Raw genomic sequence first — 12,396 nt, forward strand, 5'->3', positions numbered from 1 at the left:
CTCCCGCCCGCCCGCCCGCCCGCCCGCCCGCCCGCCCGCCCGCCCACCGCCCACCCGTTTGTGATATATAGACTTTCCAACATACAATCACAAGAATACGATATGCTGGGTGTAAAAGGATACCTAATCCCGTACGGGTGTTCCGGGAGATTCTGCAAAATTAAGAAGAAAACAGTCAGTTTTATTGACGAAAGTGTCTTGTGTGCCTCTACATAGTTCTTCACGTGTCTGCTGGTTCTACTCTGTATGGAGATCGCTATTGGCGTGTACTATGTGGTCCAAAAAGATCAGGTGAGAAAAGCAAAGCTATATAACTGTATAACCATAAACTAATCGTTAACCGTTAATCATTGAGAGGTAGCTCAACCAGCCATCTGCTGGCGGTTAATCTTTGATTTTGAAGCAATCGTTAACTTGAATAGCAAAATATTGTTTTCAGACTTCTCATTTCGTAAGGTATTCTATTTGTGAAGAGCTTGGATTGTTGCTCAAACGAACACCAAAATGTATACTTCATCTATCTATGTCAATGAATTTCATTGATTTATGCCTTGTATCCTGATCTTATATGTTGCTATTTTCCCTACAGTTTTACGACACTGTCGGAGACGCGATAGACGCCCTCTCCACGGCAAACTACAGCGACTTCGATACGGCCACGCAGACCCTGCTCGACACCATTCAAAAGAATGTAAGTCATTGCATGTAGTCTTCTTTGCCGTTTTTGTTACCTTTGCCAAGAAACTTAGTATGTTTTGGTATATATGGCACTATGTGTGTAAGAATGTGGATGAACAGAATAACTCGAAAAGGCAAGGATGGAGTGTTTGGTGTGGAATGTCTTGATGGGACCTCTAAATGATAAAATTTTGTTTCAGTTTCAGAAATTCAGGATGGCTGGTGTACTGTTCAGGAACTTGGTTTAGATTAGTGCAGTTTATGTGTACTTAACGTCAGTAATACGTTACTAATATTGCATATGAACCGTGTACGTCATGGACGTCATGAACCATGTAGGTCAAACACGTCGGTAGGAGGACGATAATGAGTTTATTGTTTAACATTTTCCACACTATATATTTATCAACATTCTTATCCGTTCAGCTCCAATGTTGCGGACTGAACTCCACCAAGAACTTCAGCCCCAAACCCGCCTCGTGCTCGTGTGACGTGGACACAGACGATAACTGTTGTGAGCTGGACGCGCTGTCGTGGTGGGACCGGGTCAGTACACAGTCCGTATTATACCCCTGTCACATTATCCACGATCTTCGGGTGTATCGATGCAAGATCGGCCATATTTAAGATCGACAGAGGGTTGCGCGTATTTTTCACCTGAAAACCGTCCCTGTCACATATAAGCATATAAGCCATACTTTGTACCTTGTACAATTGTTGTGCAATAAAGTTATTATTATAAGCGATAGATTTTCACCAAATGTGACAGGGGTATCAGGGAACGGTCACAAAGGTCGTGCGGTCGTCGTACGATTCCTAACTTCATGCGTTTTTGTTTGGGACAGCCATGCATTTTCCTTCAGAGTACAACTGTCTTGTCTTGCAACACAAAAGGCTGTCTTGTATCCTTATCGGTGGTTGGTTCTGTCACAGCCTGCTTGAATATCATACCTCATCAAAATCGTACGACGATCGCACGACCTACGTGACAGCGCCCTAAGACACTGACAAACATAAAGGTTTCGAAAGAGCAACGCAGGATATTTATATCATTCAAATCAGACAATTTCTAGCTGATGTGAAAAAAAACTATGTATTTTAAAGCCTTTTGAATATATTGTAATGAATCACCCTTTTAGTTAGATAGTCAGTTCAGCACCAAGGACAGTCCGTACAGGGCAGCGACAGAACAACACGTTTATGAAAGTTGCATATTTTATTGCATTATTTCCCTTGAAATTCATTACCGCTGGCAATAAATATTACATCTATAGAAAACGTAGGCTCTTAGCTTTTTATGTATGTTTAACATATTAGGTGTATTTTTTAGGATAAGAACCATAAACAATTGCAACATAAACAGTAGTCCCTATTGTAAGAGGGTTTGGGGCGCTGAGAGCATGTACTGGGATAAGACATCCAGCAGCTCAAGGGTTCACAGCATTTTTGAATGCTCAAATTGTCACACTTCATATCAGAAAGGAAATAAAGCAAGTGTCCCTAAAATCCAACACTTCTGTTGATCAGTCAATTAACTTCTGACGTCATGTCTCCTTACCCTATCCCCATGTTTTCCTCAGCCATGCAAAAGGCCCATCATCCTTTGGATGCAGGAACAGTCGGGTATTATCGCCGGTGTGGGAATCGGGTTCGGGCTGGTGATGGTGAGTAACATGAAACCTTCTGTCGTGAATTGAACAATTCTATTGCTTTCTAATTGTTCGTAAATTTTCTCACGATCATCCTATGCTAGTATCCGCCACAGAATGCTTCCTTATAGAATGGGATGCAGTATCATACTGGACGTATCATCGTAGTAACTTTTTTTATTTCATTCATGCTGTAGGTTTTCGGAATGACGATGTCTTGCTGTTTGTGCCAGAAGAAGAGGAAGACGGGTAACAACGCTGTCTGAGTCTGCACGTGGTGGTTACACTCTGCACTGTCCTTTCTAGTGATTTACGTTTTACGCAGCGTTGTATGATTGACCATAATGTAACAAAGTTCTGCTCGTTTTCTTCTCGAGTTTTCACGTTTATCATATACCGTTTCACTAGTGCTGTGGTGTTGTTTTCTATCAAATTGATCATTTGGTCAAAGCTGTCAATTATATCGTGTAAGTTACATAGTGCTTTGTTATTTTAAAGCAATTAATAATCTTTGTGCACATTCCATTGTATATTAGCGTCGCCTATCATATCACATTGGATATTGCGTACGCACGATGACTATCAGATATCCACTGGATAGTTTTATCACCGAAATAAACAAAGATACATCTAACATAATTGCTTCATTGTGTAAATACCTTGTACCCATGTAGTTGTGAATTGTACCCGTATACTGTTGAGTTTGAGAATGACACAATTTTGTTTCAAGTAATTCCACTTAAACCCATACCTGAATACAAATTGTTCTAAGATTACTACACATTTATAGAATTGAACATCTATGACCATAGGATATGAAGTCTTCAGTGTTTTACTAACGACACATTTGCTTTAACCCCTAAACGCGGCCCAGGAGTGGAGATAGCGGAGTCTAAACTCTTCGTTCATACTGAAAACCGATCAGGAACTCCGCGAACGGACTCAGAAATCCTAGATGCTGTTTCAATAGGAGATAGTGACACTCAATTTTCAAACTCTATCTAGACTTGTTCACGTACCATCCAATTGCAATCTGTGCGAATAAGAAAAATGACGACACCATGATATATCAGTCAAATATATCACATGCATGTACAGAAGCGCCAGAAACGTTGCTTACAAATGTGGAAATGTCGCAGTCACTGGCCTTCCAGAGTACAATAGACTTCCGCATCCTTGTACATTTGCATGTAACAGTTACCACCTATAGATATTGTTTCAGAAATCTTTTCTGTCAATTTACCCCTCACCTGATTAAGTTGTTTGCTGACTAGCCGTTAACGGGTCCAACTGGTACCGTGGGTAGAAATTGCTTGTTTTATTCAGAGGTATTATGCAAGACTGAAGAAAGAAACTTGTAAATTATCTTTTTTTTTTATACACGCATACACATCATGTCTCCTGCTGACGTGTTTTGAATCTGTGTATTGATGAACACGACATGATATATCTATACCACCGACGGGTCTATTGAGTTATGTGTTACACCACTGCAGCGATTATTTACTTGTATGCAAACTTGCTGGCAAGTGCTAGTAAACCTTTTACAGGAAGGACGGTTTCCTATTGCCATTCAGCTTGAACCTTACATTTCCAGGGTTTGAACAAGACTTTCAGGAATACTGTATACTGTAAAGTAACCCATGTCTATATATCTTCGCGAAATACTAAGTATTCCGTTTGTGTCCTCAATCTTCATAGCCAAGGACAAGCTCTGAAATTCCATTGCAGAGCAGCGCCTCCTTGTTAATACGCTTGGAACTACAGTGTAAGACTGTCGTCACATTTCAAAATGTCCATATGCTGCATATATCTGTGCTATTATTGCGTCGTTACGTACAAGGAAGGGTACTGTGCGTGATCAGTGTATATCTGCTTTCATATTTGCATGATAGTTTGCTTGTTTAAAAAAAAGGTTATTTGTAGCCGGGCATTTTTTCATTCATTCACAGCACTTCGTTGAGGAATCTAAGACCCCGTTCACACTCAAAAAAATGAAGCGGCTTCAACGTCGAAGCCGCTTGATCCGGATCGTTTTCTTGAGTGTGAACGCTCCAAGCGGCTTGGATTTTCACCGATCCGGCTCGTTTGCAATCCATCCCTGGGAGGTAGTTTGAGACACTTGTGAACAAGCCGCTTGGCTGAAATCGCGAGTGTGAACGCAACGCGGGATAGATTCTATGCAAATTTCCGATTTGCCCCCTGTTGGAGGTTATATATCCAGGTATCGGGAGCAGGAACACACGCCACACTGACAGGTTTGCTCACGTTACTGATTTTTGTGCCCAATGATAATGTCTGGAAAGAAAAAAAGTCGCTGTAGGGTCAAGGCAAGTGGAATGGGAAGCAAACAAAGCTTTTTTTTATCACGCGAAGAGAGAGGAAACACAGCAACCTAAAACAAAATCACAAAAAACAAGCATATCTTTGAACAGCTTTCTCTCTGGATCATGATATAAGACTATATTAAGAGTGGGTTTGAGAAAACCTACAAACAATGTTGTAAAAAAGTACCTGAAGTCCAGGTACGGAATTGTGTGCGATTAATCGGATTGTCTGAAATGAGTGTGAACGTAATTTTTTTGAAGCGGCTTGCCCGTTGAAGCGGCTTCGACGTCGAAGCCGCTTCATTTTTTTGAGTGTGAACGGGGTCTAAGAGTCATTGTTCAACTTATCATCAAATTGAAGTTGCATCCCAAATGATAAACGTTCTCATTTTTCTGTGCAGATTTGCCTCTAACTTCCTTATTTGTCATGCTGTTTATTTTTCCGACTTCCCTCCGCTTCCCCCGTTGCCCGTTTCCTCCTTGATGAGTCGCATCAGCCTCCGTTTTCTCTTCACGAGTTTCTCGTACGACTCGGTCACGTGTTCCTCCAGAGTCCAGAACAGCCGGTAGGTGGAACTTCCTGCGTTGTTGTCTCGCGAGAAGTCAGCCTCCGCGAACTCCACGTCCATGTCTAGTTTGTCGCCTCTATCCGTCTTCTTCCAGCGAGCTGCGGAAAACGAAAGAAAAAAAGGCTATTCTTGTATTGCACAGGCCCAACTGCGCACTAAGCCCACTGAAGCTGTATGCAACGGAAACCTGGTTGGTGACAGGCTTACATTTTAAAGTTCTAACGTTAAATGGGAATTATGTGGCTTGAGAACTAGATGTCTTACTGAAGGATGACTGCGCAAGCGGTACCTTAAAGTGTTAGTCTGCTCTACTTTGCATGTACATGCGGAATTGCTAGTGATCCCACTTTTATGGAGGCTCAACGGCACAAAGCAGAAGAAATGTAACAGAATGGGAAGGCAAATATAATTCGGACATACATATGAACTCATTTGGCACTAAAGTATCGCGTATTACTCATACTGAATGGTAAACATGCGAATAAGACGTAATTCTATCAACAATGTTTTATAGGCATCACTTAACTATCCTACAACAGATTTCAACATAAGCATGGCAGAAACTCACCAACGACGAATTTCTGATGATTGACGTGCACGATGAAATCCCGGAACACATCCGGGCACCCGTCCTCGTACAGGTGTGCATTGTCCCGGATGATCTCCTCCGCCTTCAGGTCCAGGGGGTGGATGACGTAATACAGGAAGGTTCGCCAGCGGTTCAGTAACCTCTGACCTTCTGACGTGTTCTTCTCCCATATCCACCGCGCCTTGATGAGATAGTCGACAAGACCTTCACTCTCTCTGGGACCGAGAAAACAATATGACAGCATCAGTAGTCACGCAAGGTCAAAGGAGGTAAATTTTGACCCCAAAAACATATTTCGTTTCAGGCATGAAAAAATTTATAATACTGCAGCTATTAAAACTTTATTTTTTCAGAGCTTAATTGGACCCACTCTGTATTATGGCTGATCATGGAGGCATGAAAACGATAATTGACTTCTATGCTAACCACCTGTTTGAGTGTATGCAGAATAATCTTAAGTTTTGTCCATGCTAGTTTTTAGCTATAGATATTTTAAAGTTTTCTATTGTATCACCCATGCTCTTTCAGTATACCAAGAAACCTGATTTCTTTTTAAATTTGAAGTCTGTTTCTACTAGAATTTAGTTATAGATAGTTTGAAATTTGCTATATTTCAAATTTTGACTTATACAAGTGTTGTCGTATGCGTAAAGATAGCCTTCTTTTTCAAAGATGAAAGCAAAAAATGATTCCGCCCGGGATCGAACCAGGGACCTTCTGCGTGTTAGGCAGATGTGATAACCGCTACACCACGGAATCTCCTGGCACAAGCTGCCCTTTCCCCATCTCATAGCTTTTACACTCTGTGGGAAATTACATTAGGCAATAAATCAATGGGAGAGCCGCCTATACTCCACAGCGCAAGATTATTACCACCATCTCTCCTCCACAACCCGTCAACTATTGAAACTGAATTCTCGAAACTTCCTTTGTTGCAGCTTCAGATTATTACAAAAATAAATTTCAATTGAGACATTTCTTGCTGGCATTTTAAATGATATAATCTGTCGGTGCGCGTGACAGGCATGTCTATTAACGGTTCCCATCTAATCGACCACCTTTGGCAGAGAGACAAATCACTATCGATCGTTTGGCCTGCTCGTTTGTCCCGCCCTCGCCCATCTCTCCACTGAACATTGAAAGGTCTCGCGTGGAAGGGTCGGGCCCTTTCAACAATCTATGGTCCATTAGGCTGCAGCTGGAATAGAATGACTTCGTCACATGCAATGCGACGGAAATTATTCCAGGAGTTCAACATGTGCACGTTCAGAGCAGGACCTGTTAGTTTAATGGAAAATCAATATTTATCTGTCGCTTGAGGTGAGAGTTAGGCCTTCCTTTTCATGGTAGACCTTTCAACAAATCTCTCTAACCTGACTGACATATCGTTGTTGCTTTTATCATATTACGTGAATGAGCAATAATTACTGCTATGTGTGGTTGATTTGCTACTTGATGTACTTTTGAGTTAAAGGTATTTTCATTATATTCTTTTGTGTTTTTTTTAACTTTCTCATATATATTTTATCAGTCCGAAGGGGGGATTTTCCATGCTTCTATATTACCTTACATTTTGTCAGGATGGATCCTGGATCGCTAACCTTCATTGGCGTACCTTAAATTTCTTTGCCATTTTTTATTCTATATTTTTTTCTATCCCAGACTGGGTCAGTGCTTATTTCTGAAGGCTGTTCCATACCCTACCTGTCCACCAGCTCCCCGACAGCTTCCTCAAAACTCTTGTGGCTGGCGAGCCTGTTTCCGTACAGAGGTCCGTACAGCCTGGCCAGCTGGTCGTTTACAAACGACAGGTTGTTCCTCAGGGCGCTGATCTTCTTGTTTTGGCGGTGGTTGTAGCAGACGATCACCAGGGTAACCGTGGTGGAGACTATTATGGATAATGATGTCGCGATTGGTTGCCATGGGATATCCCGCCATGGAAATTCCCACTGTCAACAATAGCAACAACAAACGTATAAGTCAGACTGTTTTGTTTTTTTTCTGTTTTTCAAATCAACGCTGGTTGCTTTGGCTTACATTAACGTAATGCTGACTCTCAATAAGTCCTCAAGTATGATTCCCTGATTGACAGTTTCAAAGAATACTTGCTTACAAAGTTGTTATTGTTGCCTTCCGTTCCACTAAAAATGATCACTGCTTTCAGTAAAACCAGGGAAATATAAGTCTTGGGGTATGCTGTGTTACCCATGCTTGTGACGTATTGTTGCGGTACACCGAGAGACTTGACAATGGCAGTGCAATATAAACTGTAGGCGTGGTGAAAGTCAGGGTCACTGCACATTCCCCCTAAAAGCAATAGCTTCACACACTGATGCAAGCAGAAAGAATGAGATCGAGAGTTGCAGCAAGTGGAGCTATTGCGGCTGATGTGTGGCGGAATTCATCACAAGTCTGTTGGGAGTACCGTTCTGGTGACACCGGGCTTTTCCAATGACGAGCTTGTAGCATATCAACGACATCCCAGCAGTGGGAGGATCGTTAGAAAATCAAAAAGCAAATCAGGGAGAAATATTGTCATATCCTCGATAAATATCTAAAAACAGGCACTAATACAGGTAGTAGTGATGTTGCATAATGGATGTGAGTACAGATTGGTGAGGAAATGTTTGAAAAAAGCTAGCCAGACACGATAGAATTATATCAATGTTAACGATAACCCTTTCGGCGTTATTCCTAATGGCCAGACCCTCTGCTTAGAAAACCACAATCCTTCTCTGGTGATGTAGCGGGCTGTGGGAAGAAACTGCAGATTTTGCCCGAAAGGATGTAGGACCGACAATGGGTACTTTGTGTACTAAATGATAATTTCTCTCTATGGAAGAGGCACCCATAGTCTCGACGAGGAGATAATCAAAATATGATTTTACTACGATCACATCACATGTGATATTTGAGACATTAGATTTATGTCTTTACCATCTTAGCCATCATTTTTTGGACTTTTCACAGTGAAATTCAGTACAGGAAGTTTTCCCTACCTCTTGCTCAGTAGCCGATGTAGTGGTTGCCATTGGCAGCGGTCTCTCAGCTTCAGGAGGACAGTCGCAACACTGGGTGAGGGTGGTCTCTATGGGCGCCATGTTGGAACCAAGTGTCGTCCGATTCCATCAGAAAGGCATTGATATTTTTTCAGATGTATTTTTGTACTTTACGGCTACGAATCAGAAAGAAAACTAGGGAAGAAGGTGGACGGCTCGCGATGCGCTATCGCTTCTCCCCACGCCAAGTACCTGGTGAATTTGCATCTGTCAATATATGGGAAATACTTCTGGAAACCGTCTCGAGCGATAGCTGATGGCAATATCACGTACCGGACACTGTTGCCTGAAATAGTCGCGACAATCGTTTCAGCCTATCGCCCCGCACTTACGCAACAGCGGAAGTTTGATTAGATGTAAGACAATAAAATGGCAAACAATGGCGTGGCTTCACATGGCAGGGACTGTTGCAAAGTTAAAAAATCTCATTTCGAATTTTTGCCGGGGCGCCGCAGGCGCCCGGCTTTGTCCCCGGTTTAATGGTTCGTCCTTGGATGGGTCTGCTATGGTCGCAAAATGTACCGTGCGTTTTTACGACAATTCTCAGCCCTTCTCAGCCCTTCAAATAAACGCAATGTACCGTGCGTTTTTACGACAATTCTCAGCCCTTCTTAGCCCTTCAAATAAACGTTGTAAGAATACTGTTTATCCATGACCTCTACTCGTACAGAAAACATTGCAGCGCTCATTAGCAAAGTCTAGGAAAGGAAAATGTTTCTTGATTTGCAGTAAAACACTGGTCATGTAACATTTGAGGAGTTGTCGTTAAATCGCACGGTTCATTTTGCGATAGCGTTGACGGGTCCGGGTATTTAGCGGAATAACCCGGAATAACCCGGAATAACCCGGAATAACCTTAATAAAGGATGAAAGCTACCGAAATACAGTGTGCTTTGATAAGTTAAGATCGCAGAATGCAATATTTTGGCATAAAATAATGTATATATGGCCATGGGAACAAGAAATATTACGGTTATTCCGGGTTATTCCGGGTCATTTCGGGTTATTCCGGTAAATACCCTCACGGGCGTTGACGGTGCGGAGGAGGTGAGATTTTTATCGTACAGAAATTGGTACAGTTTGTAAAGTTATCTTTCTGGAATTCGGATGTATTAAAATATAACATTACATTCTAAGGCGTAGTGTCATGTGAGTAAAATGAGCACGACATTTGACGAAAGATTTTGTGGAGGGTATACAGTCAAGTTTATTGTGCAACGATTGGAACAGTTTACGTGCGGGTGGGAGGGGGGCGTGCGTCTATATATGCAGCTGCAGGAGGTCCTGCAGGACATTTTCGATCGTAAGAGTAACGTACAATTTGAAAAGATAGTGATCATGAATTCGGACACATTGAAACATATTTCCAAGGAACGGTATATAGTTTTTTTAGTAAAACCAGTGTGTGGGGATTGACGAGAATTTAGATAGTTTAATGGTGCACTGTGCTTGAGCCGATGCGAGGCATTATGCAGGGCATTTTTGATTGTAAAAATATCGTACAAGTTGAAAAGATGGATCGGATTCTAATACATTAAAACATACATTTCCAAAGAATAGTAGAAAACAACGGATTGTAGCTAACTGTTAAACAATCAGCAAAGCAGTTGGCAAGATGTCACACCTGAACTTTTGTAGATTTTTGCTTTTTGTTGGTACTAGTAAGATGTTATGTGATCAAGACAATATTTTCTTTCTGTTTCAGTGACGCCTTAGACTGTTCTCTGCTATATATACAAGTGACACAGTAATATACAGAAACTTACAGCTAGCAAAAGTCTGTACTCAATAAGATTTTACACAGTACACATTTATACTTCTTCTGCTGAAATCTACGCATTACATTTTGCATCCAACCAAAGAGGTTTGAAAGAGAGTCCTTGATCCAACCAAATTAGACCTTGAGACCTATTAACAGATCATTGATCACTGTGCATTTTGCACATACCAGACTCAATCGTGCCACTGAGCACTGCATTTTGCACACACCAGACCAATTGTGCCACTGAGCACTGTGCATTTTGCACACACCAGACCTATCGTGCCATTGAGCACTGTGCATTTTGCACACACCAGACCTATCGTGCCATTGAGCACTGTGCATTTTGCACACACCAGACCAATCGTGCCATTGAGCACTGTGCATTTTGCACACACCAGACCAATCGTGCCATTGAGCACTGTGCATTTTGCACACACCAGACTCAATCGTGCCACTGAGCACTGTGCATTGTGCAAATAAAGTCAAGCAAAGAACACATATATTGTGAACAATGTGTGAATCTATTTTATCGGGAAAATACCACCAAGGTGACATCATTTTCAGTGGAGATAATAGAGGCAAACAATGCACTGCAAATGCTTTAATGGCAGTTGTTAACCACAGTACTTGCAGACAAGCAATTACCTGGACAAGTACAGACCTTGATGGTGTACTTTTTCAAGGAGATGCACTATACACCTACATAAAACCATCACTAAGATCTGGTGTGGAGTTCCTCTCCGTTGATGATATTCCAGACTATTTGCAACTTTACAACAATACTGTACGTGTATCAATAAAAGAGTCTTACACTGGAGACATATTTGCCACAGAAGCAGTCTATCCTTATTACACCTTAAAGAAAGCCCTAGAAGCAGCATTTGCTGAATCCAACACTTGTCTTTTCATAACAGCACATGGAATAACTGGTTCAACAGTAGCATTGTTGCACGCTGATAACAAGTATTTTGTTTATGACTCACATGCCAGAAGTCCCATAACAGCATTGCCAGATAGCCATGGCACTTCTACTTTAAGCATGCACAGTTCAAACAGCAATCTAGTTTCATTCTTGCAACAACTTAACTGGAACACAACATGCAATTTTGAGGTTGTCCCAGTACAAGCAGAAAATGTTTTCTTATCAGTTGAACCTACTGGTATACACATTATCAATCTGACTAGCAATGTTTCTTCTATGATTGAGTCAGAAAACTGCTTTCAAGTTCAACAACAACACACATACACCTTGGTTAAACCAGAGTTTGTATCTACGAAAGAGAACCTACAACAACCAAACACAGCATTTCCATTTGCACCACATTGTAACCAAAGTACTGGGAAAAACATTGTGCCATGCACCACAAGCAAACATCCAAGTGCTATGCCAGAGAACAGGAATGAAGGCCTCTTGAATCAATTAGTAATGTCACCAAATGCAGCATCAAATTTAAATGATAAAAAAGTGCAAGGTCTTGCAATCCAAAGCGCAATATGCAAGGACAAACAAGAAAAACAAACCTATCAACAGAAGACAGAGAGTCTTGCAGAACAAAGAACATCATACAAAGCAAAGAAAGCAAATGAGACCTGTGAGCAAAAAGCAGCACAGCAAAGAGCATCATATAAAGCAAAACGAGCAAATGAGACCCCTGAGGAAAAAGATGAAAGACTTGCAAAACGAAGAACATCATACAAAGCAAAACAAGCAAATGAGACCCGTGAGCAAAAAGATGAAAGACTTGCAAAACGAAGAGCTTCAT

General features: G+C 41.5%; 2 protein-coding genes and 1 non-coding gene across 3 annotated transcripts in view; 1 reads left to right on the forward strand and 2 right to left on the reverse strand.

The window, feature by feature from the left end:
• LOC118413350 (CD9 antigen-like) overlaps positions 1-2,766 on the forward strand; it is a 6,755-nt gene extending 3,989 nt beyond the window's left edge. The window contains exons 3-7 of the mRNA XM_035816692.1: positions 217-291; positions 590-691; positions 1,105-1,224; positions 2,259-2,342; positions 2,525-2,766. Coding sequence (XP_035672585.1) covers positions 217-291; positions 590-691; positions 1,105-1,224; positions 2,259-2,342; positions 2,525-2,593 — 450 coding nt within the window. The 3' untranslated portion in view covers positions 2,594-2,766. The remainder of the gene's footprint in view (positions 1-216; positions 292-589; positions 692-1,104; positions 1,225-2,258; positions 2,343-2,524) is intronic.
• Positions 2,767-3,829: 1,063 nt separating this feature from the next.
• On the reverse strand, positions 3,830-9,037 carry LOC118413344. Its single transcript, XM_035816684.1, has 5 exons — positions 8,812-9,037; positions 7,517-7,761; positions 5,792-6,027; positions 4,986-5,321; positions 3,830-4,301 (listed from the first exon to the last, which is right to left on the reverse strand). The coding sequence occupies exons 1-4, from the start codon at positions 8,911-8,913 to the stop codon at positions 5,089-5,091; spliced, it is 816 nt and encodes a 271-aa protein (XP_035672577.1). The 5' UTR covers positions 8,914-9,037; the 3' UTR covers positions 3,830-4,301; positions 4,986-5,088.
• Trnav-aac lies at positions 6,499-6,571 on the reverse strand. Its single transcript has one exon. It is a non-coding gene; the product is annotated as a tRNA-Val (tRNA).
• Positions 9,038-12,396: the final 3,359 nt, after the last annotated feature.

Source organism: Branchiostoma floridae, chromosome 4 (genome assembly GCF_000003815.2).
Source record: "Branchiostoma floridae strain S238N-H82 chromosome 4, Bfl_VNyyK, whole genome shotgun sequence".
NCBI lineage: Eukaryota > Metazoa > Chordata > Leptocardii > Amphioxiformes > Branchiostomatidae > Branchiostoma > Branchiostoma floridae.

Bases quoted from the DNA above. Each gene is read 5' to 3' on its own strand.
- LOC118413344 (XM_035816684.1), bottom strand. From the start codon at position 8,913: ATGGCGCCCATAGAGACCACCCTCACCCAGTGTTGCGACTGTCCTCCT. The intron at 7,762-8,811 runs GTAGGGAAAACT...TATTGTTGACAG, and splicing joins CATCGGCTACTGAGCAAGAG to TGGGAATTTCCATGGCGGGA. The intron at 6,028-7,516 runs GTAGGGTATGGA...TCTCGGTCCCAG, and splicing joins GTCGGGGAGCTGGTGGACAG to AGAGAGTGAAGGTCTTGTCG.